Below are 26,786 nucleotides of genomic sequence, written 5' to 3' on the forward strand. Positions count from 1 at the left end.
GTCATTGTTCTCCTTCTCATCTTTCAGTCACGTTTCCCGTTTCCCCTGTGTAGGGTAGCCAACCCGGCTCAGCCTGGCCAACCTCCTTGCCTTTCCTCTTGTCATTACTCTCTCTCTCTCTCTCTCTCGAGTGAACAATGTATTGGCATCAAAAGTGTCAGAGTGAAGATCAGTTGGTGTAGCATTGACAAGGATAAAATAAAATAATATCTAGCAAAGAGCGCAAGACGAAACAACGGCCAGCGTTAGCTTGAAAGTTAACATACACTGGGAAACCCTCGTTTTGTGTTGATGTACGACTTGACGTCATCATCATCATCAGCGTATATTTATGTCGACTGCAGCACGAAGGCCTCTCCCTGCGATCTCCAATTACCTCTGTCTTGCGCTAACTGATTCCAACTTGCGCCTGCAAATTTCCTAACTTCATCACCCCACCTTGTTTTCTGCCGTCCTCGACAGCGCTTCCCTTCTCTTGGTATCCGTTCTGTAACTATGGCCCACCGGTTATCCATCCTGCGCATTGCATGGCCTGCTCAGCTCCATTTTTTTCTCTTAATGTCAATTAGAATATCACCTATTCCCGTTTGCTCGCTGATCCACACCGTTCTCTTCCTGTCTCTTAACGTTAGGACTAACATGTTTCGTTTCATCGCTCTTTGTGCGGCCCTTAACTTGTTCTCGAGCTTCTTTCGTTAACCTCCAAGTTTCTGCCTCATATGTTAGCACCGGTAGAATGCAATGATTGTACACTATTCTTTTCAACGACAGTGGTAAGCTCCCAGTCAGGATTTGGCGATGCCTGCCGTATGCACTCCAACCCAATTTTATTCTTCTGTAAATTTATTTCTCCCGATCAGGGTCCCCTATGAGTAATTGACCTAGATAAACGCACTCCTTTACAGACTCTAGATGCTGACTGGCGATCCTGAATTCTTGTTCCCCTGTCAGGCTATTGAACATTATATTTATCGTCTGCATATTCAATCCAACTCTTACACTTTCTCGGTTAAGGTTTCTCGGTTAAGGCATGCCACTTGACGTACGCATGCCTAATTGTTTGACAAAGCGAGAATTTCCCAGTGTATGTTTAGTTGCAAGTTAGCGCTCGTGTTGTTTTCTCTTGCTTGCTTTGTCTTGTGCATTGCATTGTTTCGTCATAGACGATGTGTCGACGTTTATTGTACAGACGTGAGACAGTGCGCGGTATCTTGTTTCGCGAACGTAAACGCTCCCCGTGCGCAGATTCTTCCACTTCGGCTCGAGCACCAAGAAGAAGACGTCCGTGTGCGGCCCGCTGGTCGGCACGCTACCGCCCAACTTCGGCGGCGGCGCTGGCGTCACCGGCAACTCCCTGGTCAACGTCGGCGCTTCCACGAGCGCCGCGGGGGTCGCTGGCGTTTCGAGCGGCACGGCGGGCTCCATGTTGGTCTCCGGCATCACGGCCTCGGCGACCTCGCCGACGGCGACGAGACCTTCGGGACGGCCCCTGTCCGGTAGCACGGTGGACCTGCGCAACACCTCCGAGCGCCGCGACGACGTGGCCGGCGCCGCTGTGGGCGCTGCAGGCGGCTTCAGCGGTCGCCACTCGCATTCGACCAGCGACCTTCACAAGCTGGAGGCCCCCTCGTCTTGCTCGCCGCACGGACACGTCGTGGCCAGGTGAAAGGGCGGCGGCCTCTGCGACAGAGACACACACACGTCCTGGCCGGGTACGCCTGGCTGCTCGGAGCTTGCCCTGGCGACGATGGCGGCCATGCGTATGCGTAGAGGCGCGAACACACCTGCACGGGAGGGAAGATCCATAATGCGCGATAAATGTTACTCGCGCGCCACTTGAAACGAGGACTAGAAACGACAGACGCAAGCGCAAACTTTAGCTCGTGTTCAAGTGGTGCGCAAATAACATTTATCAAAAATTGTACCAACTAGCGCAAAGCAGTACCCTTCCAGATTGCGGGTCGCTTTGTACATGACAGGCCTCTGAACGGGTACCAGTATCTTGCTCAGGAGACTAGCAATAGAGAATGACTGAAAGGTGGGAGAGTGCGTGAGAAATCAAGCCTATGCCTGGCAGCACGATGTATGACATGCACAAAAGAGAGATGAAAAAAAAAATAGAGTGAACTTACGCGATGTATTCCCAACTAAAATGTTTCATGAAAACGCTAGCAGCAACAGCACATAAAATGTAAGATGCTTGACAAAGGTAAATTGACAACGTCAAGCTATAGCAAAACAGTGGCGGAGAATGGTAAAGGAGACAAGATTAAAAACCATCAAGGGGAACCAAACTTAACAAAAGTTAAAAGAAAGTAAACAAAAAGAATAATAAGAAGACCATACCCACTCATTCTAATGCACAAGTGCCATTTGGGTAATCGAATTCCTTGGCCGTGAGGGTCACATAAGCGTGACTTATGCAATTCTCTCGTAATCTGTTAGTATGAAATACTTCAGTTAATAGTTTTGTTAGTTTGCTACAATGACGTGACAGGATGAGAGTCTCATGGAGCATGGGGCTGCAACCATATGCGCGACCGTGGTTGTGAGTACAAAGATGATGATGAGGACAGGAAGAAGGGATGTATATAGACACTAACACAGTGGGTTCCCTAACGTCTTGCGTCTAGTCCTGTGATCTTCAAGTAGTCCAGAGCAGCCCTTGTAGCTATTGATGCTACTTTAGGGTCACACAATGCGTACAAAATATTACTTTCTGACAATGTTCGCCTGTCAATGCCTGCTAGCGTCGAAGCCAGGGTCTTCCACTGTGATGCGTAGAGAAGGCAGTCGCAAAACAGATGTTGGAGAGTCTCAGACACTCGGCAGCGTTCACAGTTCGGGCTGTCTATACGGCCATATTGAAGGGGGCAGCGCAAGCTATATAACTGCTCCCAAAGGAAACACTTGTTGGCCTGGCGAAGTCAAGTCGCCTTGTCGAAACATTGGCTCCCGTTTGAGACATCCTCCTTGGACTGCAGTTGATTACGTTTTCTCAAGAAACTTCCGGGCGTCAAACAATATTCAACATACTTAGGTCAATAACATGTGCAAAAGCTGGCGTAACTTAAACTATAGCCGGAAATATGTGCATCATTACGTCAGAGAAGAGAGAATGATAATTAAGTGCAGTAAAAAAATGGTTGTTTCTCAAAACTGCCTAACGAATACCATCAACTTTCACAGCCTTCATTCACAGCTTAGTTTCTTTTTTGTCGGACCATCAGGACATTTAGCAGTACCAAGTGGAAATGATGAATCGATTACGAGGCGAGTATTTCAGCGCAAGAAGTTGATTGTCTAGAAATAATGATGCGTGTTACTGTAGCATGACATGATAACAGGAATAGTATCGCGCCCACTATGCGAAGCTTCGATTTTTAACATCGGGACGTTAAGTTTGAAGTTTGTTTACGGTTGTTAAGTGACAATTTCGTCTTGAAGCCATGATAATTATTTGTTGCGCAAGAATCCTCAAAGTAATCTTATGAAATTACGTACCTACGTACTAAAACTTGGCAGCAGGATAGCTTTCTTAGCACCAGACTGACAGACAAAGAACTTTAATAAATAGGTCCTGAGAAGCCCTGCCCTAGGGCAGAGCTGCGGGCCGCTCCCACGTGGGGACGGGTAGGCCGAGCCTAACAGCAAGAAAATTTCCAATTGCTTTTAAACCTTTTGCTCTTTAGATGGTGGTGCAGCCAAACTTGAGTTGGGGCAGTTTATTTTGCCGTTCTATAGCCGTACGAGACTAGATGATTGTCTACAATATTATTACCTGCCTGAACGCTGAGTTGTTTCTTCAGCAGTATGTAAACATTGACTGAAGATTGACCTAAGGTTAGTCTGTAATAACAAGATACCATTAGCCCCTGACGGGCACCTTTCCATAAACATTTAGGCATGTAGTGTCATCAAAGTTTCCTTGGTAGGTTTAGGAGACCCTACAGTGATACTTAAAGAGGATCTCAGGTCTCAATGGCAATATCTATATTCGCACACATACCATGCGTGGAGTGGACTCCGCGGCGGTGGCTTTAGATGGCGCAGCGTGTCGAGTGTCGGGTTCCCAAAAACCCCGCGAGATTCTTACAAGCCAACGGTTGCACAGGAGGATGGGGACTTGAAGTGATAAATTTTGGCCTAATATGGCGAGCTCAGACTAATCTAATCATGAGCCAACTAGCCCGACAGTCAATTCCTACTATGGCGAACGTTTCGACAAGAAGGCTTGTCTTCGTCAAGGCAGACCTGACGAACACAAGTCGCACTGCCGAAACGTTGGCTCCCGAGATATCTATTGCTTTAGCACTATTTCTCACATCGAAGATCTTGCACAAAGACAGCCATTTGATTCGAGACCCGAGTGCAACGTTGGTTACAGCGAGCTCAGCGAATGTGTCGATTCCCACGCCCTTCCAGATGCCGTGGCAACTACACTCGAGCACCAAATGACCACCTCATTGTCGTTCCGCGCAGGTTTTCATGGGGTTCTCGAGAACCGATGGACGAGGACGCAGATTCGAGCACCCTCAAGGTTCCGCGCTGGAGTCACCGAGCGAGCGATCCGGAGGCTCTCTTGCCGCAGCTCGGTTTGCACATGGACAACTGGGATCGTTCGTCGCTTCGCAAGGACGACATCCAGGAAGCGACGACGCCGACGACGACGGCTCAGCCGCCGTCGTCCACGACTCAGCCGTGAAAGAACGAACTCCAGCGAGGCCAGAGAAAGACAACAAGAGCACGACAAAACAGCCGGAACTCCTCCCTCTCGGAGATAGTGTCGCTGTCCACACGGGAGCCGAAAACGTCCTCCGGCATCGAGACCGCTGTCTCCATTCTTCGCTGCCACCGCTGTGTGCCGTATCGTGTTCGTTTGGCCAGTGACGTCTCTCGATACCGTTGTTCGACGATGCTGACACTGCGTTGACGGTGTTGGTGTTGACTTGATGATGTCGAGGAGCGCGCGTGGCGAAGTGTCCCCGCATCTCCTTACTGTGACAAACTGTTATAGTGTCCTTGACTTTTTCTTTTTTCATTCGTGTTCGTTGCTTTATAGGGTGCTTCAATGTGGCTCTTCCTTTTTTTGCGCTGCCGCGTGATCGGGAGCGGTAGATTTGTCCGCCTAACTAAAAAAAAAAAGATAGCAAAGCGGCAAAAGAGAGTGCTTGAGTGATAAATTATGTGAGGTACACTACATACATATATATAGAGAGTTCCCTGATAGGTGAATATTGTTGACAGGTCATGTTTAGCATGCCGAGAAGATGTTGAGATGTACCCGTAAAGAGGCAAAGGGACAAAACACTTTACATTATTGCCACGATTACGCGATCCTTACGTCAACACGTTAAGCGGTCGCGAAGTGCAGCTGTGAAACCTTTTGCTAGACGAATAAGTCCATGGCAGGGAACTTGAGATGGAAAACTTTGTTGATCACAAAAGCGTTGTGACCATACGGACGTCGTTGAAAACAAAAGTACTGATAGACGCCAAATGGTAACAAAGTTGATGGAATAGAGTAAGGATGGTGCTTGGCGCCTTGATTTCATGAATTAGAGCTGAGGGAAGAAGCATCACTTCTGAGAAGAAAAAGCTTGATCTGAGTGCTAGAACAATGCGAACACGAAAAGAAGGAAACGACACACTGCGACCTGATGAGTACTCAAAGTTGTAGTTGAAGCACAGCTTCGTTGTGATTTTGCGCTGGGCGCTTTCAGTGTATACAATTGTCTTTCGCTCGACCGATGGCAGCTTCCCCAAGATCGGTTGTTCGGGCAGAGGTTATCAGTTAAACGGTTTTCGAAGGAATGGCAGTACATCGAGAACAACTGTCGCCAGGTTACCAATCCCGCTCGAAGTGGTCCGAGCCTCTTGTTTTCTTATACGGTGACCTCTTACATAGATTCAGACGTTCAGTATGACGTTTTCCGTTGTCTTTGTACGGGCCTTTTGTTGTGGTTCACACAAAATCTTTCTTTACCTACTGTCACGATTCACCAGACTTTTTCGGGTGGGAGGAACTTTACTGAGGCTACAAAACTGCAACAAAATGTCCACGATAACCTCGCATACGGGTTAAAATAGTTCGTGCCATCCGTTCGGGCCGCTAATGCGCACATAAAAAAAAAAGATTGCACCTTCTTCTGCGGTCACTGATACCTAAACGCCAAACCTCGCAAAGTTCCTTTAAAAGCTTTCGAGTCTTCCTGCCAGGAGAGAATGGCAGCGTTTATGGAGGGTAAAGGAGAAGTGGACTCTTTGTCAGAAGTTCTGGAGCCAACTACGATATGATCTCAGGAGTAAACTCGGCCAGCTGCACATCGCTGAGCCAAGCTAACACGCCCTGCTCAGGGCGCGACCTTCACGGAGTGGGATAGCCATAATAACGAATCAGGATCACAAGTCTGTATCACTGATCAGAAAGAAGTGCCAAGAAGTCCTCGCTCATGTGCTGGTTTTGTGGAGCACTACTCGTGCGGTATGAACTCTAAGCGTTCGTTCAAAGCTTAGTAAACCTACACCTGCCAATTTTGCAGGCAGAGTGACATGAAAGTCGTGTGGTGCAAAGTACTTAGGAAATTGTGAGAATGTTAAATGTTTACGCCGCCACAGCTTGAAGTGCAGCTGCTCGTTCGCAATATTGAGTGACTGAACCCCAATCGCAATTCGCCTGCGAAGGGGATTGCAAAGCGCTGCATATTTCCTCCCACTGTGGCGCAACAGTAAATGAATGTCCCATTGTTAAGAACGTTCTTCGCTCACGACTTCGAAGCATTGGAAATGCGGTACTTGAAGAGTTACAGAGTTTGAGGATATACAGAGACTGCCATATAAGATTTCAATTGCGACATGGGCGAAAATGAAGCACGATTAGGCACTTCGCACCACGTGTGATATTAGCGGAAACAGCGAGTTGGCCCATGAACTTCTGCCAGAGAGCTCACGGTCCTATACCGTTGCGTCTCAAAACTTCCATCCTGCCAGCCGCTTCGACGTGGACCCTGCCGATCTGACCAGCGCACGCGGTCATTGCGGGGCAAAGCGCCTCGCCCGTCTAGAGCGAACCAGCTCAGACTCAAGTAACGTCTTCGGACCTCGTAGACGTCTCTTTATCGCCATAATATAGAAAGTATAATACATATGTTGGGCAGGTGTAGGCCGCTCTCGCGTAGCGCAAGATGTCAGCTGTAGTGCGGAGTGTTTTGCAGTGGGCTCGGCAAAGAGGGGAGGGGGTCGCTTTGAATGTTACATGCGCATGCGCGGGGCAGTTGTTCGTATAGACAAGGCACGCTGTTAACGACTCACACAAAGCGTAGTTTCGTTTTACTCGAGGCCACGTCCAGCAATCAGTGTTCAGGGAAACAAAAAGTCCGCCAACTTGGTCACCGGAGTAACGAAGTGGGTCTCTTGCATGTGTAGGCGGTGGAGAGAAGCTCGTCTAGTATTTGGCTAGCTGCTAGAATTCACAGGTTCCTGAGTGATGTACAGTCTTTGGGATCTTCGTGTACAGTATGGGGCAAAAGTAAGCACGCCGTAGCGGACTCGGAGCTACAGCGCGCCAACCTTGACACTAGGTGGCAATCTCTGCATTCTGTTGTAAAATAGCGGCTCTCCGAAGCTCTACATAGCAAGAACGTTAAGAACTTGCTCTCTCGGATTTTTGAAGCTTCGGAATTCCTCGAAGTCCCGGAATATGGCTTGGCGTCTGCCGCAGTGTAGCACGCAATGTCTTGAGAATGATCGACAAAGGCTGTGCATAGCAAGGCGCGCTGCGGTTTCTATTGGAGAGCTATGTCCGCGTGGGGAAATTACATTCGCAAGCAGGCACAGGTGCGGAAAGAAGTAACTGGAACACGGGAACAGCGGCCAAAGCGCATATTTGATCACGTCCGCGCACCAGCCTGCCATAATAGCCAGTCCACACATTTCAACCGGCTTTCTTAAACCGTGAATTACAGCGTCATTCCAAGCTTCTGCGGCTGTACACTGGTCAGTGGGATTGCGCGATAGCACAGTAGCTTCTGCAGTTAGCAGGTCATTGTACACGCCCCCTTGACACGGGCGTGCGAAGCTTAAGGAGCCTAAATATAAAGACTTGCACTTAGGCTTGAGGAGCTTAGAGTGCTAACAGTGTCATCCCGCTAGCGATTTTTTCAGCCGAAGGTGCTGCAAATGAAGCCTCGATCCACGGGTAAAGAAACATATCCAGCAGTGTGAATTAGGTGCGTTATAGGTGCGATGAAGTTCGATTTACTTCGACCACAGCTTCCGTGTTCCAATTATTTTTGTCCGCACATAACCTTTCATTCCTGTAATCTGCTTTTTTTTTTCTCTTGAAACAGCGCAAGGTCGTGTTTTGCGCCCGTCAATGCCTACACGAAGGAAATTCTTTATTTCGTCATTTAGATCTCGCCGGGAGCAACTCGACACGATTCTTAACGTCTCACACTTTCATGCCGGGAAGTGCAGTCGAATGGCGTTCGCTTAACTCGCCACCATTCCCCAAAAAGAACTATAGGTCCCATCTAGTTGAGAACGTTGAGGCACCCTTCTTAGGCCGATGACCTTGTGTCCAGAAGAGATAACCAAAATACAAGAAAGGAGACAGGTATGAGAGGTCATGTGATATTTTCTAGGTACTTTAGGATTATAGCAGTTGAAAATTGCTTAACCGCAGATGGGCGTAATGTTTTTTTTTCGCAACACGCATATACACACGAACACAGACACGTACAAACACAGATAGACACGCATGCAACAGACGAGTACGCTGTGTAGTTCATCACGCAGTTTCACGTTGAAGTCATCGTTCAACTTGCGCCGTGACTCGGCAAACTCTCGGGTGAACCGGAGCAGGCGAGGCTTTGCGAATACTGCGTGTGTTAAAAAATATGTCGCTGGTGTCTATTTTTGTTTTAATATAAATGGAGTGTGTTTCAGAGAAATATAGGAAGATGTTTATTCTTGCTTCGTTGGTTAGGGGGGGCAGGGATACTAGCGATGTGATATTGGAGAACCGTGACAGAGGATGTCTCGCGTTGTTGTTTTCTTGCCTATAGACACGCTGATGGGCGTGCTGCGCGAAGCTTGTGCCGGTACCCTTAACTTAAAGTTTTCGTCTTCGGATGACGTCATGGACCGTGGTTTTAGCTTAAGAATTATTTTCCTGCAGCGTAAACTTCTGCTTGGTCGTAACGACGTTATTCCTAACAATATACTGAAGGGCCATTAAAGAGAAAAAAAATGTGACCTGAGTTAGTAAACCACCCTACTACAAGATATATACATATAGAACAGGTGGCGACACCATCGCGAAACTTCCGTACCAGCTCGTCATGACGTCATCAACTTTGACGTCATCTGCTCGAGCCTAGTTTATTTGTTATTGGTAGAGATAAACTTGCAGTACTTTCCTAAAAGAGCCAGGAACTCAACTAAGCAAGTTTTAAGAACTTTCACTGAGCCAATACGGTCCAGTTACAAAAAATATATATATGTATATGCGTTGATATTCGCGACGTCATACTGACGTAGTGGCGCTGGTGTTCTGGGAACGAAATTAAGACAAATAAAACATTTACCATTACTTTTTTCCTGAATGAGATAACATAGTAGAGCGAAATTAACAAAAAAGTTAGTTTTTAAAGAATATACTTTTTCGGGTAAACTCATTTAGCGTTCATTTATGAATAAGCCTATATGCGCACCACTGACGAAAGTTGGTTATTTGTGTTGTTACTTTCTCTGTTTTTATTTTTTTTTTCACGTGGAAACGAAGTTCCAAAGCATAGCTTGGATTCCCAGGCAACGTGGGCTCTTTCATTCGGAGTGCAGTGATGAACTGGATGTACAGACTGGTATACTTTTAAAGGCATCTCCTAATTAGTATTCAAATCAACATAAATTAAGAGTATCGTCATTTTCACGCACACAAATGCTCGGCGCGGCATGCTACGAAGACCGCTAATGGCAAAAAAAAAAGTTATTGCTGATGCTTTCATGTCAGAAATGAGTTGTAATAACTACCGAAATGCTAGTTTGGTGTTGTCTTTAACAGCAGAACTGAACTGCACAGTTTACTTCGTGCTAATACTGCTTCATACTTAGCAGGCCAACACTACAGAGACTAGAGAGAGACTTGTAGCACTGCTCGCGGCATCCGCGACCCCAAAAAATAGTGCATCGCAAGTACTGCAACTACTGCAAAGTACTGGGTATACTGCGAATTATTCAATGTGGCCTTTAGTCGCTCCATTTTACTTCGCAATATGTGACGTGATTGTTACACGGAAGGCGTCGTGGTCTCTTATCGCGCATTTACTACCGATCCCGAGGAGGGAAACGTTCCTAGCGACCAGTGGCCGGACAGCACCAGTGGCGCTTGCGACCGAAACATATTGCAAGCATAATGTTATGGAACTGATACCTGATTGGACGTAACCTTATGTCACGAAGTTGTAGCTAATGAAGACGTCTTGGCCGGTGAACCAAGCTGAAGTACGGGTTTCTTGGTCACACTGACATCTAGCGTGACTAAGGAAACCGTAATGCTAGTGTGACCAAGAACTCGGGAGCTCCTGCGGGCTCCGAAGCATCGCTTGTGTTGTTCATCTTGACTTGGTCAGTGACCGCAACTTCATCATCATGGTTCCTGACCAGACAAATGTACGTCGAATCCTTGGTTACAAAATGTAATGTGTGTGTGTGTGTGAAGTATTTTAACCGGAGAGGGTGTCGCAGGTCAAAAAACAACAGCACTGCGAAACTCGCGGAGTAGGGCTACTACGACCGCATTACTGGCCTGGTTGCGTAGCGTTTCCTGCTAATTATGAAGCGGAGTGTATACTACGAAACGTCTCATTAGTCTATTTGTCTAGGTAATCGGAGGTTATTTCACTGCCGATGTAAATCCTTTTTTTTTTGCCTCTGTGAGGCCAAGCATTGTTAGCGAAAACAGAGACAAACTCGCTTGACTTAAGAATCGATAAAGTAGAGAGATGTCGGTGTCGATAGCTGCTGAAGTCTCGGCACAAGAGACCGCATGCCGTAATGCATATGGAGTTTGTTGAATAATTATAGATACGAAGGAACAGGAAAGAAGATGTTTCGCGGAAGTGATTCTTTTTTTTTTCTTGTGGCGCCCGTCTTCAAGTTCAGGTTTGGGGCTTCCCTTATACACTTTTTGTTTTTCGCATGTAGTGCTGACGATTTGGGAGAGTCAACAAAAAAAAAGTGTTTAGATCGACTGTTAACCACGCGGAAGTTGAAGACGAAGACAACGTTGAAGACGAAGACGAAGACAAAAGTCGAAGGCAGAAACAAAGATTAAAAAGTAGCACTCACATCGAGAGTGCAAGTGTTGTGCGCGCGCCCCGAAGCCTGCGTTTTTACGTCTTATCTTTTTTGCCGTTCATTCTTCTTCCACCATAGGTGTGTGAACGCAGGACTTTCGCCAGACGGTGTACCAAACTTATAGGAGTATATTAAAATTTCTTTCTCCACCGTGGATTTGCAGCGAGCTTGAAACGAAGGCACCGGCAGAAACAAGGTGCGTCTACAACCGAGAACGAAAGAAAAAAAAAACCCTATGAGGGAGCATCACGTTACCATGTTGAAGCCTAGCCATAAAGACAAAGAAATTAATATGATGAATCACGGGAAAGGCACCCAAGCACGTTATGGCAAGCGGTCGTTTCTACAGTCATCCATCGAGGCTGCTGTGCTGGGTTTATTCGTCGTCTGCTTGTCCGCCGTGCGAGAGAAGCAGACAAGTTGTAACGGGCGTAAGTAGGTGAAACTTACGTGAAAAAATGTCGACCTTAGTGGCAATTTAGAGCGAGATCAGTAGCCTAGCGTTGCCGTTGAAACAGCTAAACTGTAGCTCCGGGTATCGTGGATGATAACTCGACACCCGATATCCAAGGTCTCATGCGGCGTGCACTTCCCAGGATTCAACGCTCGCAGTGTATATTTGGCGAGTGAAATCAGGCAGAGATCGGCGTCAGAGAAGGAGAAGATTGCGTTGCGAAGGCTGACAGTGTGACGTCATGCTTCCTCCTGAACTTTCTTTTTTTTTCTTTCCTCCAAGTCTAAAACGTTGTTTTTCATTCACAGTACAGCAGTGTTTTCTATGGCAGGCTCTCCAATGTTTCGATAGGCGGATATATTTGTATTTTACTTTATCATTCTTGGTGCGTTAGCATTCAGGGACACGCCGAAGGTGACAACGCCGCTCCCGACAAAGATATAAGTTACTGAAACGTCGGTCAGTCTGTCTGAAACAGCTTAACCCAGTTCATTCACTTTTGACTACTTACTGTGCTCCTATATGCAGGCATTCATCGTGACTTTGAATCACATATTCATTAACAGAACAAGCATGCCATGAATCACAGATACATAATGAAAAACAATAAGTTATAGGTTTATATTACATTTGTGCCTTCATTTTTCGTTCTTTTAAAGTTGACGACACTTAACTCTTCTCAACCAGTTTTTAAACGTTTTCTGGGCTTTTCTTTGACATTTAGGTGAGCGTTTATTACTGCACCCGATGTTTCGGCCGTTCTGCCAAGGTGGGTGTGTGGCGCATCTAGGAATGACTGCGACACCAACAATCCAGCAACACTGGGTCCTGACCGCAGCTTCCCCCATCATACTACGTGTAATTTTGTACCAGGCGTAACAGGTTCACGATTTTGATAATTTTGTTGTTTTCTATCGATATTACGTTTCTTCTAAATTATTTGTGTAAATAAATGTAGAATGGTGAACGGAGATTCGTTCAGTGTCGCCTATACTGAAATTCCATGTGCTCTACACAGGACAGAATACAAAAGAAAGAGGCAGAAAGATGAAAATAAAGATAAACATTACACGCGCTAACACAGAGAGAGAAAATGATTAATGAAAGGCAGGTAGGTTAACCAGGACTGAGCCCGGTGGACTACCCTACACTGGGGGAAGGAAAAAGGGGAGAGAAAGATTAAGAGAAGAATAGAAAGTCGGCTGTAGATATCGTCGACGTAGCAACAGAGCTCTGCTCTATCACTGACGATCACTCAGTCCGGATCACAGACGGTCACTCAATCCGGTAGTTTTCAAAAATCGCAGCACCGCTTTTGTGGCCTTTTGTAGCTGCGATATTCAAGGCCATGGTCCCAAGATCTTGTTCAAGGGGAATGGTTTTTTATCCAGCTGAATGAGAGCTGTGCACAGGTCATGTCTTTCGTTTTCAAATGATGGGCAGTAGCACAGTAGGTCTTCAATGGTCTCCGCGACACGGCAGGAATTGCACTCGGCGCTATCAGCTATTCCAATCAAACACGTGTATGCATTGGTGAATGCAACACCCAAGCGTAAGTGGCGCAGCATTGTTTCGTCACTTCGCGGAAGTCCATGTAACAGCCGCAGTTGCGTAGATTGGTCGAGAGAATGCAACCGATGCTGGGTAAATTCAGGTGTGCGCCATATCTCCAATGTCATACTGTGCGCTAGCTTGCTTATGTGTTGGCCTGTGTCAGCCCTCGATAAAGGCAGTGAAGCAAGGTTTGCTCCTTCGTGTTCTTTCCTAGCAGCTTCGTCGGCGAGGTTGTTGCCGGAGATACCGCAATGACCCGGCAGCGATCGTATGCGATCGTATGGTGGCGCATTTCTCGTATCTCCCACGCGAGTTGTTCACAGGACCCGCGACGAAGAGCTGACAAAAGACAATGTAGGGCCGCCTTTGAGTCACAGAATATTGCCCACTGATTAGCCGGCTGGTTGCTAATATATGCAACGGCACCTAGGAGGGCAACAAGTTCCGAACCGGTCGGTGATGTGACGTGGGAAATCTTGTATGTGAGGCTCATTGATCGTGATGATATAACCACTGCGCCGGTGGAGCTGGTCTGAGTGGAAGAGCCATCCATATACATATGTGGACTCGATCGGTCAAAGTAAAAAGTGTGCAAGCAATCTAGAGCTACTTGCTTCAAGACCAAGGTAGGCAGGTCAGTCTCCAGAGATGCGTAGTGCGTTTAGCTGCAAAAACGACAAAGCCAAGCGGACGCACCGTCAGGCTCCGCTCATTCGACTCTGCATGAAGGACAGGGTAGCGTTCTGACTTCCACTGCAGGCAAGAGCGTTGTGCAAACACAAATTAGTGTCCCTGCGGAGCAGCGGCGTCCTTATTAGAAACACACTGTAGCCGATGACAACCTAAGAGAATTGAAAGGTTGTATGAACGTTCTCGAACTCAAATGCAACCTAACGTAAGCAAACCTAACGTAGAGGTACGCGGCCACATTTATTAGGAAAGCGTCGACCACGCGCTAACACAAGACACAAGAACACAAGTAGTGTTACCAGGGGCACCCGTACCGACAGCAGAATCTAGTACTTGGGACAGTCGCCGAATAATCATATAGGGACGAGCGCGTAAAAGACTTTCCATAGATAACTACATGCGGCATCCAAACTTACGCGCAAGGGTACTTAAAAGCACTAAACGGCTACGACATGAACACATAAAACAAAACTGGCGGCATAACCATTCTTTGGAGAAAATTGGTGACGTTATTCGGATTTGAAATCTTTCTTATTGAGAGTGTGTAATTGGTGACGACATGCTTTATTAGTTCTGATGATTATTTTGATGATTAGTGTACCCCTGTGGAATAGGCCTATGCCATCCGTGAATCACGAAACATCATGAGCATACCAGGGGACACACAGGGTGGCAGTGTCACTGCCAACCACAACGTGGAATGATAACTTGACACAGTAAATGTTGTTGCAATCACTGCGCCACAGTTGAAACTCCGTAGCAGCCCCCTCTATTGCTGGTATTCAGTTGCAACTTCGCTAGAATGACTATCTACCAAGTCGCCGCGCTCGACTTGGATGTGCTTGTTGCGGATTTAGTGACATATTGCATTAATATATTTAAGTCTACACACCTCTTGTGTCTCCTTGGCACACCAATTTTGGAGATTTGGCCAAGAATGGGCACACACCTTTATCACACACGCAGTGCCGAACTTTTCTCTCATACCCAGTGGCTCACATCCAGTGACCCGAGTGGTCTTCTAGACCAGACAGCAGCCAGAAGCAAGTTGTCTATACGGTAACGCACACCTAGTTGTCCATGTTGTCTGATCGACAAGACAACAGCCATCACATACCTCGTGGCACAAGGCTTGTAGACAACTTAAGTCAATGGGTGTGTGAAAGCAGTGAGAAGCATACCGGAAGCGGGGTGAAGTTCCCAAAGAATGTTAGTCCCAATAAAGAATTACGACAGAAACCATCGTCGATGATCATCTAAGTCAATGCGAAGTATTTCTCCCTTGCACGTGGCGCAAAGCCCGACCATACTAACGTCCTCCAGTGACAACGCTCGCTGGAGGATCGCCACATGCGTGGGTCGCGACACACTGCCGACGGACGATCGGTTGTGGCGTGTAGCATAAGCTACACGCCACAACAAATTCGTCTTCGACAAAGGGCTTTTGAAAGTACGCGTCTCTGCAGAGCCTTTGCACTCTTCCGTTTTATGCATTCGAGGGCCCATTGCTGTATCTACAAGTAGAGGTCTGCGCGCAACATAGCGCAGCTAGCGCAGTCGAGCCACGTCTATTTGTGGCGCGTGCACCCACACTGGCGAGTGGAGCAAGGAGAGACCGAGCCAATAGCGGCCAGCGAGCGGGTGCATGAAGTTGCTCGCGCATCGGTGACAAGCTCTGTGACCTTGGAAGGCCTCGTGTTTGACCTTCGCTTCAACTATGCAAAGGAGTACGTCGCTATAAAAAAAAGCTCGATAAAGACAGATCACTGATATCAGATAATGTATCATCCAGAGGCAGTGTATGAGATTATTGCTCATAGATGATCGCACGTATTCAATTGGGCTTTTGGACCATAAACTTTCGGGTAAACGGCAACATCAACATTGCGTATTCAAATATTTTTAGAATTTATTATCCGGATTATTTAAACATAGGTAGTACAGAGCTCCATGTTATCAAGAAGAGATGTCCTGTATTATCTTTCCATTGTGAACCTTGGCCAATAGGCACTCGTGGGTACGTGCAATAGGTTAAAGGCGACAACAGCAACAACAATTTATCAGCTGCTTTCTCTTCAGTATTGAATTTCCGACGTAGTCTCTTCAACAAAATCTAAAAAAAAATGTGGCGATGGCTGATGCATTCGTTGTGGGGTGCTATAGTGTCGTGTCATGATGAGTCATAACGTTTTGATGCTGCACCCGGGAAATTTTAAAACATTCTTCGGCGTGCTACCTACAACCATCGCTGGTGCCGATTCCTGTCTATCAATATCAACTCTGGTACGTATACTTGAGGACAACTTTCTGTTGCAATAAAGGGAAGCAACGGAGGCAAGGCATGCAGAAGCAAATGTCACATTCAAAGTTTTTGTTGTACAGTAGAACCCGGATATACCAAACGCACATAAAACGAATTACTGTGTATATGGAACAGTTGTAAAATCCCCTTGAAAATTTCTGTATGAAATTTTATTTTATATACCGAATTACCCATATATCGAACTTTTTCGTGATTCTTCAGATTCGATATATCCGGGTTCGACTGTTGGGTTCGAAGCTGGGGAAAAGAAAATTTAAATGTTTTTGTTTAAGTTCTTATCTGTCACGTTGGGGCTAATGCAATACCGTTGGCGATTCAGTATATGTTAAAAAATGGCTGTCAGACGGTGCCCGTTTAGTATTTGCACAGTAGCTCCGCCCCCAGTGAACTTTCCCTTCATTGCCACAGAAAGTTGTCCCCGGGTATACTGTGTGTCTACAAGACTTACTGTGTTCTGTCTTCAGAACACTGACTGCCGGACACCCTAGGTCTTCTAATCTTATCTTGCAATGCGATTTCCCTCCATGTCAGCACTGTGGAAGGACATTGATACTCGCTGAGAAATTGAAATTTGCGTACCGCTAGCCGTTATGCCTGCTGCAATTCATGCAAGTAACACCAGCAGCAGTACCTGCTTTTCCATTGTGCCATTGCCCACAGCAGCATTTGCCAACTTACCATTAAGTAGCAGTTTCCGCCTCATAATACCGGCTGGTATGATAACAGACACGAAGTACTTAGAAATGCGACAACAAAACGCACTCTACCCACCTTAAGCTTCAATGATGGGATGGATATCCTAGACCATGGCCCCCAAATTCCAGCATGCTGCAGGTACCCTGAAAATATCTAGAGGCATTTCAAATGCAGAATTTTGCAGAGGCTGCACTATCTACTCTGGATCCATGTCCAAAATTTCATTGCAGCTGGCCTGTAACACCAGTGAGCAGCGAAGTGTGGACAAGAAGATTCACTACAAAGACTGCACAAGCTCAATTTTAATTTTCATAACTGTACACTTCAAGCAACTGGGTAAGCAACTGATTGTGTAGGAGGTAGTTCTAACAATCTTTTTCACATAGGGGAAAACAGTGTACGAAAGGTACTATGAAAAAACATCCTTGCTATTTTATTCAGTTCCAGGGAATATCAGCGAGCAAATACATGTCATAGAAATGTACAGTAAATAAACACAGGTAGCTAAATTTACACAGGGCAGTGAACACTCATGTAGGACAAAAGGAACTGTGGCAAAACAGTCTGTTGAACACAACAGGCATGTGTGGTAGTGTTGTCTGAAGAGTGATCCAGAACCTGCCTTGAGAGTGGTACACTGCTCTAGTATCAGCATCATTCATGACAGCAGACAGGTAAAAAATATAAGAGCTTGGTGCCATGCCAGCACCAGATTTCAAATGATGTGCTCATAATAATAAGATTTAATGCCTTTAATTTACACCATGTGCTTTTTGTTATGGTTCATTGATGCTGTTTTGCATTGTCCATGATGCGTCGCTTGAAACACCAAGAATATGTGAATCAGGGAAAGATACCAACAGAAATCCCTTGGAATACCAAAGAATTTGCCAAGAAACTAGGTGCCACAACTCGTCCATACGAGTGGACGAGTTGTACAGTGAAAGCGTTGCAAGAGTTTCCGAAACAATTCGCAACCATCACTGCTGAACATCGATGAGCTTACTGAAGGATGTAACCAACTGCAAGAAACCAGTCAAACAATTCGTGGACGAATTGGAAATACACCCTAGCCAGAATGACATTAACTACCAGATGAAATGAGCGCAGCACACACACACACACAAATGTGCGCGCACACACACACACGCACACGCACACACACACACACACACACACACGCACACGCACACACACACACACACACACACACACACACACACACACACACACACACACACACACACACACACACACACACAAATGTGCTCGCGCACACGCACACGCAATTCGGCAACGCAAAGCAGCATCGGTGTACCATTACAAAAGCACAGAATGTCAATGAGCATAAGAAGCAAGAATCCCCAGATCAACCCAATGCTAGATTCTGAGCAGTGTACCACTACGATGAGCTAGAACAGCATGTTACCTGGGATTTTTCGGTACTCACGTCATACGGTCACAGCCACTGAATAGCGTGCGACTTCATCGAGTGGCCGTCATACTGCTATATGGTCGGAACGAACAACTCAAACCGGGATGTTAGATGAGCATTCATGTAACGCGACTGTGTGCTGTTTCTTGGGACTTCATAGTTGTGTGGCCTCGTCGAGGCAGCGAAGAACGTTTCCTGCAGCACGACGTCTTCGGTAGCAGCATTGCGATGAGTGGCGAGAGAAACGCCTGCCTCCCTACGGTCTGCACTTGGTGTCATTGACTACTACGCTGGTGGGACAGACCTTGATGGGCGGCAGATGTCAAGACAATGGTTGCAGACTGAAACAGCAAACAGGCATCTTGTTAATTACCTGTCGGCACACCATCACAGGAAGAGTCAGAACAGTTGGATATACTTACGTGTAATGGACGTTCTGCAGGGCATGGATTGCAGGCATCTTTATTCAGCAGGACACCAATAGCAGAAAGGCAGGAACAGAAGTGACGCGATCAGCCGTGGGACGACAGGTGCTGAACATCATCGGTGCGAGACACGGCCGGCTGCAGGAAATTCCGTCGCGTGCGTCTGGCACCAAAGGATGCGGACTGAAATGGCAAACAGGCATCTTGTTGATTACCTGTCAGCACACCGTCACAGTAAGAGTCGGAACAATTGGATATACTTACGTGCAATGGACGTTCTCGCGCGGCATGGATTTCAGGCATCTTCATTCAGCAGGACACCAATAGCAGTGAGGCAGGAACAGATGTGACGCGATCAGCCGTGGGACGACAGGTGCTGAACATCATCTGTGCGAAACACGCCCGGCTGCAGGAAATTCCGTCGCGTGCGTCTGGCACCAAAGGATGCGGACTGAAATGGCAAACAGGCATCTTGTTGATTACCTGTCAGCACACCGTCACAGTAAGAGTCGGAACAATTGGATATACTTACGTGCAATGGACGTTCTCGCAAGGCATGGATTTCAGGCATCTTCATTCAGCAGGACACAAATAGCAGAAAGGCAGGAACAGAAGTGACGCGATCAGCCGTGGGACGACAGGTGCTGAACATCATCGGTGCGAAACACGCCCGGCTGCAGGAAATTCCGTCGCGTGCGTCTGGCACCAAAGGATGCGGACTGAAATGGCAAACAGGCATCTTGTTGATTACCTGTCAGCACACCGTCACAGTAAGAGTCGGAACAATTCGATATACTTACGTGCAATGGACGTTCTCGCAAGGCATGGATTTCAGGCATCTTCATTCAGCAGGACACAAATAGCAGAAAGGCAGGAACAGAAGTGACGCGATCAGCCGTGGGACGACAGGTGCTGAACATCATCTGTGCGAGACACGGCCGGCTGCAGGAAATTCCGTCGCGTGCGTCTGGCACCAAAGGATGCGGACTGAAATGGCAAACAGGCCTCTTATTAATAACCTGTTAGCACACCGTCACAGCATGGGCTGGAAGAACTTGATATACTTACGTGCAATGGACGTTCTGCAAAGCATGGATTGCAAGAATCTTCATTCAGCAGGACACAAATAGCAGTGAGGCAGGAACAGAAGTGAAGACACAATCAGTTGCTAGACGACAGACAGGTGCTGAATGTCATCTGTGCGAGACACGGCCGGGTGCAGGGATATGTTCCAGGGGCCGAGGCACAGGTTGCAGATCTGAAACTTCAAAAAAAAAAAGGGGGGGGGGGGGCATTTGATAAATGAGGAAAGTAACCAGAAAGCCCGTACTCACCATGACAAGCGTCATCGCGCTGGCATGGGCGATGGGACTAGTCCCCGATGATTAGCTTGTCGAGCGTCGAAAGCCCGGCGTGACACGGCAGTAGGGACGAGAACATACGGAAGACGAAAAAAGAAAATGCGGCCACCCACCACCGTCTTCGCCGCAGCGCACCGCGCTGCAGACCGTAGGCAACGTCCGTTCTTCTGTTTTGCTGGAAGAAACCTGACACTAAATAATTCCGGGTGCAATTTACTTCCACGTTTCGCGCGCGCCGACACGCAAAATTATGGCCGGGAAGCAATAGCACTCGGAATGGGCCGACGTCCGTGTCGCAAACGAGAGAGGACCCCTGCCAGCTGGAGCCTGCGCAGCGTGAGCTGCCCTTCCTAGTGTTAGCTAAGCCTAAAGCTACAATCGCCCCGGCCAGTCCTATCCGCTTCCGTCACGACGACGACCCAATGTGGCAGCGGCCTTCTCTTGCCAATCAGTAGAAAACAATTACCATTGCCAGTCAGTTGGTTTAATGGCCGCGCTACCCTCGCAAGCTAGTATCCCACCTGGTGAATATAACTGCCGAAGATCGAACGTAGCGATGACGGTTGTTCCGTTGTCCCTCGGAGAAGTGCCACGGTCACGTGGTTGCGTCGTTCCCCGGAGTAGTGACACGGTCACTTGGTTGCACGGGATTCACCTACGGTTAGGAAGACGGGGAAAAAATGAATGTCAACGGCAAGAGAGACGTGAAACGTACCGTATTTGCACCTAAATACCGGGAGCTATGAACTGCCGCCGCAGAATAAAGTAAAAGGACGGGCTCTGGCACTGTCGGCGAGAACGGCGTCGTCCATTGTGACACCCACTAAGATTATCGGACAAACAGCGGCTCACTAATGCCCGCGACACAATCGAAGACAAGGCCTTTCACGGATTGCGCGGCGATCCCCCGTGTGACATTGAAGACCTGCACAACCGCGTCTATCGTCTTGCTCAGAGTTGCGATAATTACGCCGTTACCGCATTGATGCGTCACCAACAGCGCTCTTTACCAGGAGAAGACTACGCAAAATGCACGGGCAGTGAATAGCTTCATGGTGAGCAGGCGAAATGAAAGCAAAAAAAAAAAAAAAAAGGGAACGTTATATTCGTGTGACGCCCAAATTACGAAATTACTTTTCAGCAATGTCTGGCGTCGGAGAAAGCAGCACGAACTTCTCCTAGCAAGATGCACTAGACTACGCACCACGGCCGAGCTGGTTCTCGCTAACTGCGTCACAGCGTCCTGTGCAGCCAGTGTGCCTCAACAGAACCGAAATAAGTTACAATAATCCCCTAGGAAGCGTCGGAAACATGTCCCAGCACGATTCATTAACTCAAATTAACTGCGCCAGGACCGCTGAGCTTTTTTTTTCGCTAACTGCGTCTTAAGTCTCGGTCCCATGCCGTACATAAGCCTAATTGCGTCGTAGACGGTGAAACAAAATTTCTCACCTTGCCAGTGTCCAATAGTGCAGTGGTGTGTTGTCACAGTGCAGAAGGAACGCAAGAATACGCGGGGAGCCCAATAAACCAGGCTACATTTAAAGAAAGAGAACAGACGGGTCGCCGCGGGCGAGCGTTCAAACGCGCGCGCAGCCGCCCTCGCTCGCCTCGGGGCAGTGTCTGGCAGCCGGATGACGCATGCATCTGGCGCGTCATTGGTCTGTCGCCAGGTAAGGCAAGAAAAATAAGTCGCAAAGTTTAAGTTAATTTATACACAAAACGTTTTAGTTTTCACGGCAAAGAATTTAAAAAATAAATCAATGTCTGTTAACTTATTTTCACTTTCGTTTTTTTTGCGGTGTTCGCGGCAGCTAACGTTCGGCATCAATACTATAGCGTGACGTATGGTGACGTGTTTCCTGGTGCCAGTTTTTGACGAGTGTCCCCTCTTGTTGAATTTCTTTCTCTATGCGGAAGGCGTGTTTTTTTTTTTTTTTTTGCAACGATAATTTTCCTTCGGTTCTTCGTATATTTTCTTGCACCCTCACGATTGCGCCGAGTTGATCTCGGCGATAACGTGTACGGCGCACGAAGGAAAGACGCCTGGGCGCAGTAGCGCATGCGCGAACAGCTGATAATGGTCAGTGAAATATACATATAAGCGACCGCCGGGAGGCCCGCCCGTCATACTGAATTTGACGCCATACCTGCTATACGTCGCCAGTGTCAGCTGAACCAGCGATTGACGACTTTAGACGCCTTTAGTTTTTTTTGTTTGTGTGCGCCGGGATAATTAACTGACTGCGCCAATCAACTGGAGGACAACGAAGCGACTGTCGTCGCCACGTGCCTCCCTGCTAACCTACAAGGTGGGCCCCTATATGTATATAGCTTAGGGTGACGCGGCTATATCCATTTCTCGCTGTTCTGTCTACACGATGGCCATTTCCTAGTTTATATGTTGCTGAGTAATTACCGTATTTGCACGCATATAACGCTTTTTATTTCTTTTTTCCCCCAACGTTTCTGGCCACGGAACGCGCGTCATCTTATATTTGGGTTCGTCACACGAATATAACGTTCGCTTTATGTAGTTTCATTTCACCTGCTCACCATGAAGCTATTAACGGCCCGTGCATTTTGCGTAGTCTTCTCCTGATAAAGAGCGCCGTTGCTGACGCATCAATGTGGTAACGGCGTCATTATCGCAACTCTGAGCAAGACGATAGACGCGGTTGTGCAGGTCTTCAATGTCACACGGTGGATCGCCACGCAATCCGTGAAAGGCCTTGTGTTCGATTGTGTCGCGGGCATTACTGAGCCGCTTTTTGTCCGATAATCTTAGTGGGTGGCACAATGGACGACGCCGTTCTCGCCGACAGTGCCAGAGCCCGTACTTTTACTTAATTCTGCGGCGGCAGTTCATAGCTCGCGTGTTTACGTGCAAATACGGTATGTTTCACGTCTCTCTTGCCGTTGGATGGATGGATGGATGTAAAACTTTAATGAACGTCCTGAGGTACGCGACTCAGCGCGCAGCGGGCCGCTCCCACGTTGACATTCTCTCTTGCCGTTGACATTAATTTTTTTCCCCGTCTTCCTAACCGTAGGTGAATCCCGTGCAACCAAGTGAATGTGTCACTACTCCGGGGAACAACGCAACCACGTGACCGTGGCACTTCTCCGAGGGACAACGGAGCAACCGTCATCGCTACGTTCGATCTTCGGCAGTTATATTCACCAGGTGGGATACTAGCTTGCGAGGGTGGCGCGGCCATTAAATCAACTAACTGGCAATGTTAATTGTTTTCTACTGATTGGCAAGAGACGGCCGCTGCCACATTGGGTCGTCGTCGTGACGGAAGCGGAGAGGACTGGGCGGGGCGATTGTAGCTTTAGGCTTAGCTAACACTTGGAAGGGTAGCTCACGCTGCGCAGGCTCCAGCTGGCAGGGGTCCTCTCTCGTTTGCGACACGGACGTCGGCCCATTCCGAGTGCTATTGCTTCCCGGTCATATTTTGCGTGTCGGCGCGCGCGAAACGTGGAAGTAATTTGCACCCGGAATTAATTAGTGTCAGGTTTCTTCCAGCAAAACAGAAGAAGAACGGACGTTGCCTACGGTCTGCAGCGCGGTGCGCTGCGGCGAAGACGGTGGTGGGTGGCCGCATTTTCTTTTTTGTCTTCCGTATGTTCTCGTCCCTACTGCTGTGTCACGCCGGGCTTTCGTCGCTCGACAAGCTAACCATCGTGGACTAGTCCCATCGCCAGCGCGATGACGCTTGTCATGGTGAGTACGTGCTTTCTGGTTACTTTCCTCATTTATCAAGTGCTCCCCGCATTTTTTTACGTTTCAGATCTGCAACCTGTGGCTTGGACCCTGGAACATGTTCCTGCACCCGGCCGTGCCTCGCACAGATGACGTTCAGCACCTGTCTGTCGTCTAGCAACTGATTGTGTCTTCACTTCTGTTCCTGCCTCACTGCTATTTGTGTCCTGGTGAATGAAGATTCCTGCCATACACGCCCTGCAGAACGTCCAATGCACGTAAGTATATCAAGTTCTTCCAGCCCATGCTGTGATGGTGTGCTAACAGGTTATTAATAAGAAGCCTGTTTGTCATTTCAGTCCGCATCCTTTGGTGCCAGACGCACGCGACGGAATTTCCTGCAGCCGGCCGTGTCTCGCACAGATGATGTCCAGCACCTGTCGTCCCACGGCTGATCGCGTCACTTCTGTTCCTGCCTTACTGCTATTTGTGTCCTGCTGAATGAAGATGCCTGAAATCCATGCCCTGCAGAACGTCCATTGCACGTAAGTATATCCAATTCTTCCGACTCTTACTGTGACGGTGCGCTGACAGGTAATCAACAAGATGCCTGTTTGTCATTTCTGTCCGCATCCTTTGGTGCCAGACGCACGCGACGGAATTTCCTGCAGTCGGCCGTGTCTCGCACAGATGATGTCCAGCACCTGTCGTCCCACGGCTGATCGCGTCACTTCTGTTCCTGCCTTACTGCTATTTGTGTCCTGCTGAATGAAGATGCCTGAAATCCATGCCCTGCAGAACGTCCATTGCACGTAAGTATATCCAATTCTTCCGACTCTTACTGTGACGGTGTGCTGACAGGTAATCAACAAGATGCCTGTTTGTCATTTCAGTCCGCATCCTTTGGTGCCAGACGCACGCGACGGAATTTCCTGCAGCCGGCCGTGTTTCGCAGATATGTTCAGCACCTGTCGTCCCACGGCTGATCGCGTCACTTCTGTTCCTGCCTCACTGCTATTTGTGTCCTGCTGAATGAAGATGCCTGAAATCCATGCCCTGCAGAACGTCCATTGCACGTAAGTATATCCAATTCTTCCGACTCTTACTGTGACGGTGTGCTGACAGGTAATCAACAAGATGCCTGTTTGTCATTTCAGTCCGCATCCTTTGGTGCCAGACGCACGCGACGGAATTTCCTGCAGCCGGCCGTGTCTCGCACAGATGATGTCCAGCACCTGTCTTACCACGGCTGATCGCGTCACATCTGTTCCTGCCTCACTGCTATTGGTGTCCTGCTGAATGAAGAGGCCTGCAATCCATGCCCTGCAGAACGTCCATTGCACGTAAGTATATCAAGTTCTTCCAGCCCATGCTGTGACGGTGTGCTAACTTGTTATTAATAAGAGGCCTGTTTGTCATTTCAGTCCACATCCTTTGGTGCCAGACGCACGCGACGGACTTTCCTGCAGCCGGCCGTGTCTCGCACAGATGATGTCCAGCACCTGTCGTCCCACGGCTGATCGCGTCACTTCTGTTCCTGCCTTACTGCTATATGTGTCCTGCTGAATGAAGATGCCTGCAATCCATGCCCTGCAGAACGTCCATTACACGTAAGTATATCCAACTGTTCTGACTCTTCCTGTGATGGTGTGCCGACAGGTAATTAACAAGATGCCTGTTTGCTGTTTCAGTCTGCAACCCTTGTCTTGACATCTGCCGCCCATCAAGGTCTGCACCACCAGCGTAGTAGGCAATGACACCAAGTGCAGACCGTAGGGAGGCAGGCGTTTCTCTCGCCACTCATCGCAGTGCTGCTTCCGAAGTCGTCGTGCTGCAGGAAACGTTCTTCGCTGCCTCGACGAGGTCACACAACTATGAAGTCCCAAGAAACAGTACGACGTCGCGTGACATGAATGCTCATCTAACATTACGGTTGGAGCTGTTCGTTCCGCCATATAGCAATATGACGGCCACTCTATGAACTCGCATGTTATTCAGTGGCTGTGACCGTATGACGTGAGTACCGAAAAATCCCAGGTAACAAGCTGTTCTAGCTCTTCGTAGTGGTACACTGCTCCAAATCTAGCAACTGGGTTGTTCTGGGGATTCTTGCTTCTTACGCTCATTGACATTCTGTGCTTTTGTAATGGTACACCGATGCTGCTTTGCGTTGCCGAATTGCGTGTGTGTGTGTGTGTGTGTGTGTGTGTGTGTGTGTGTGTGTGTGTGTGTGTGTGTGTGTGTGTGTGTGTGTGTCTGTGTGTGCGCGCGCATTTGTGTGTGTGTGTGTGTGTGTGTGTGTGTGTGTGTGTGTGTGTGTGTGTGTGTGTGCGCGCGCATTTGTGTGTGTGTGTGTGTGTGTGTGTGTGTCTGTGTGTGCGCGCGCATTTGTGTGTGTGTCTGTGTGTGCGCGCGCATTTGTGTGTGTCTGTTTGTGTCTGCGCTGCACTCATTTCATCTGGTAGGTAGTCATTCTGGCTAGGGTGCATTTCCAATTCATCCACGAATTGTATGGCTGGTTTCTTGCAGTTGGTTACATCCTTCAGTAAGCTCGTCGAATGCTCAGCAGTGATGGTTGCGAATTGTTTCGGAAACTCTTGCAACCTTTGCACTGTACAACTCGTCCACTCGTATATTTAGTTGTGGCACTTAGTTTCTTGGCAAATTCTTTGGTATTCCAAGGGATTTCTGTTGGTATCTTTACCTTATTCACATATTCTTGGTGTTTCAAGCGACGCATCATGGACAATGCAAAACAGCATCAATGAACCATAACAAAAA

At 47.9% G+C, this 26,786-nt stretch overlaps 1 protein-coding gene and 2 long non-coding RNA genes across 6 annotated transcripts in view; 2 read left to right on the plus strand and 1 right to left on the minus strand.

Moving 5' to 3' along the window:
* LOC119453027 (regulator of G-protein signaling 7) overlaps positions 1-11,514 on the plus strand; it is a 43,406-nt gene extending 31,892 nt beyond the window's left edge. The window contains exons 14-15 of one of the 2 annotated variants that reach the window (XM_037715000.2): positions 1,246-1,662; positions 4,483-11,514. In XM_037715000.2, the coding sequence (XP_037570928.1) occupies positions 1,246-1,662; positions 4,483-4,705 (640 nt within the window). In that variant the 3' untranslated portion in view covers positions 4,706-11,514. Of the gene's footprint in view, positions 1-1,245; positions 1,713-4,482 lie in introns of both variants that reach the window. The other variant, XM_037715002.2, reaches the window with a different exon arrangement.
* Positions 11,515-17,482: 5,968 nt separating this feature from the next.
* On the minus strand, positions 17,483-20,628 carry LOC119452322 (uncharacterized). 2 transcript variants are annotated; one of them, XR_007466986.1, is made up of 5 exons: positions 20,004-20,628; positions 19,736-19,922; positions 19,200-19,386; positions 18,933-19,118; positions 17,483-18,851 (listed from the first exon to the last, which is right to left on the minus strand). It is a non-coding gene; the product is annotated as an uncharacterized LOC119452322 (long non-coding RNA). The 2 variants fall into 2 exon arrangements; XR_007466987.1 differs by lacking the exon at positions 19,200-19,386.
* Positions 20,629-22,443: 1,815 nt separating this feature from the next.
* LOC125945555 (uncharacterized) lies at positions 22,444-26,304 on the plus strand. Of its 2 annotated transcripts, XR_007466985.1 has the most exons (7): positions 22,444-22,608; positions 23,350-24,283; positions 24,365-24,550; positions 24,899-25,081; positions 25,163-25,348; positions 25,430-25,615; positions 25,697-26,304. It is a non-coding gene; the product is annotated as an uncharacterized LOC125945555 (long non-coding RNA). The 2 variants fall into 2 exon arrangements; XR_007466984.1 differs by lacking the exon at positions 25,430-25,615.
* Positions 26,305-26,786: the final 482 nt, after the last annotated feature.

Source organism: Dermacentor silvarum, chromosome 5, assembly GCF_013339745.2.
Source record: "Dermacentor silvarum isolate Dsil-2018 chromosome 5, BIME_Dsil_1.4, whole genome shotgun sequence".
In the NCBI taxonomy this organism is placed as follows: Eukaryota; Metazoa; Arthropoda; class Arachnida; order Ixodida; family Ixodidae; genus Dermacentor; species Dermacentor silvarum.